The sequence below is a fragment of the Solanum lycopersicum genome, chromosome 2 (assembly GCF_036512215.1).
Source record: "Solanum lycopersicum chromosome 2, SLM_r2.1".
NCBI lineage: Eukaryota > Viridiplantae > Streptophyta > Magnoliopsida > Solanales > Solanaceae > Solanum > Solanum lycopersicum.
The window spans coordinates 28529752-28531374 of record NC_090801.1 but is presented as its reverse complement, the minus strand read 5'-3'; the positions used below and the strand labels follow the sequence as shown (position 1 = coordinate 28531374).

Genomic DNA, 1623 nt, shown 5'->3' with positions numbered 1-1623 from the left:
TTAGGCATTTCATGATGGAAAAATGCTATTATGAATTGTATAATAAAATTAAAACATCTTACAACAAAATAAAAAAATCCTCAAATGAACAATGCAAGGAATCAGTGAAATTCAATTTCGAAAAGACCCTTTAACACAATGCAACATGCAAAATACTTCTATTACTTTCTACTCTCAAGCTTGAGTTTAATAGAAAAGAGGAAACAATCAACCAGAAATCCTTTACTCACCATAATATCCAACTTAGAAGGAATTCATAACACTAAATAAAGAGAAGAACTTACCATCATTCCTCATCCTCATCCGATTTTGATCCTTTAGCCCGGAGTGCATAGGAAAGCCACTTATTTGGAGCATCATCCGTTGGAACATAAGGAACAACTTGTTTACCCTCTCTTCCTCTAGAAGAAATGGTAGGACATTCTCTCACCTTGTGTCCTTCTTTACCACAACCAAAGCAACTCCGGGTACCCTTTAGGCATTCCCCATAGTGCCTCTTTCCACAGGTGACACTTGTAGGTTTTCCATTTTGAGAACCACCTTCTTTCTCAAATTTCACCTTTTCATTCCTAGGTTCTTCTTGAGTTTGAGACCCCTTCTAAAACCTAGAATGATCATGATCACTAGAACCACTCTTTTTCATGTTTCTAGACATCCTCTTATGTTTGGACTCTTTAATTATTTGGCCATACACCATATGTCTAGCTAGGGTCATATCATCATGTAGCATGGTCGTACGACATTCCTCCCTCGCTAGATCGGTGACACCCATCACAAAATAACTCAGCTCATCCCTCAGATTTGACACAGGGGTTGGGGCATATCTAGCTAACATTGAGAATTTCAAAGAGTATTCCTTAACACTCAAATTTGCCATGCTTTAGATTGATGTACTCCTCTTCCTTAACTTCCCTTCTCTCATGGGGAAAGTACTTCCCAAGAAAAGCTTCCTTAAATTCTTCCCATTGAATAGGACCCAACTCCACTGTCCTATTGTCCTTCCATTTAGTGTACCACACTTGAGCAACATCCCTCAATTGATACAAAGGTAGCTCCGCCTTCTCCATAGAAGTCACTCCCATGGAACTCAACACCTTGTACACCCCATCTAGGAACTCCTGGAGATCCTCTCCCACCATTGAGAAAAGAAATAGAGGAGGATTCATCCTCAAAAATAAATTAACCTAGACATCATACTGCTCTCCATAACATTAACCCTAGGCACCACACTCAAATTCGCTTGAGTAGTCATGGCTCAGGCTAAAGCAAGAGAAGCCTCTCTAATATCACTATTACTAAACTCTGGGGGAACTACAGTAGCATCATTACCTCCTTCCACAATAGGGACTTGATCACCTTGAACACCTTGAGAACATTGAGAAACTTGCTCAACTTTAGGAGGAATCTCCTCATGCATATAATTCTCCATAACTCTCCTAGCCGGTGTCCTCCTAGTATTCATATTCCTAGAAACACAAGGAAAATCATAAAAAAGAGTACTCATAACTTTCACTTTACGGCACGACATAGTAGTAGAAAAGAAGGGAAACTCTTTTTTTCTATAGCCTCTCGCCCATAGATGTGTCATGACTCACACCGATGGTCATGACTCTACTAGACGTG

At 39.7% G+C, this 1623-nt stretch overlaps 1 protein-coding gene across 1 annotated transcript; it reads right to left on the bottom strand.

Moving 5' to 3' along the window:
- Positions 1-286: 286 nt before the first annotated feature.
- On the bottom strand, positions 287-1139 carry LOC138341970 (uncharacterized). The gene is made up of 3 exons (XM_069294152.1): positions 875-1139; positions 695-828; positions 287-598 (listed from the first exon to the last, which is right to left on the bottom strand). Exons 1-3 carry the CDS (start codon positions 1137-1139, stop codon positions 287-289), a joined length of 711 nt encoding a protein of 236 aa, XP_069150253.1.
- Between the last annotated feature and the right edge of the window lie 484 nt (positions 1140-1623).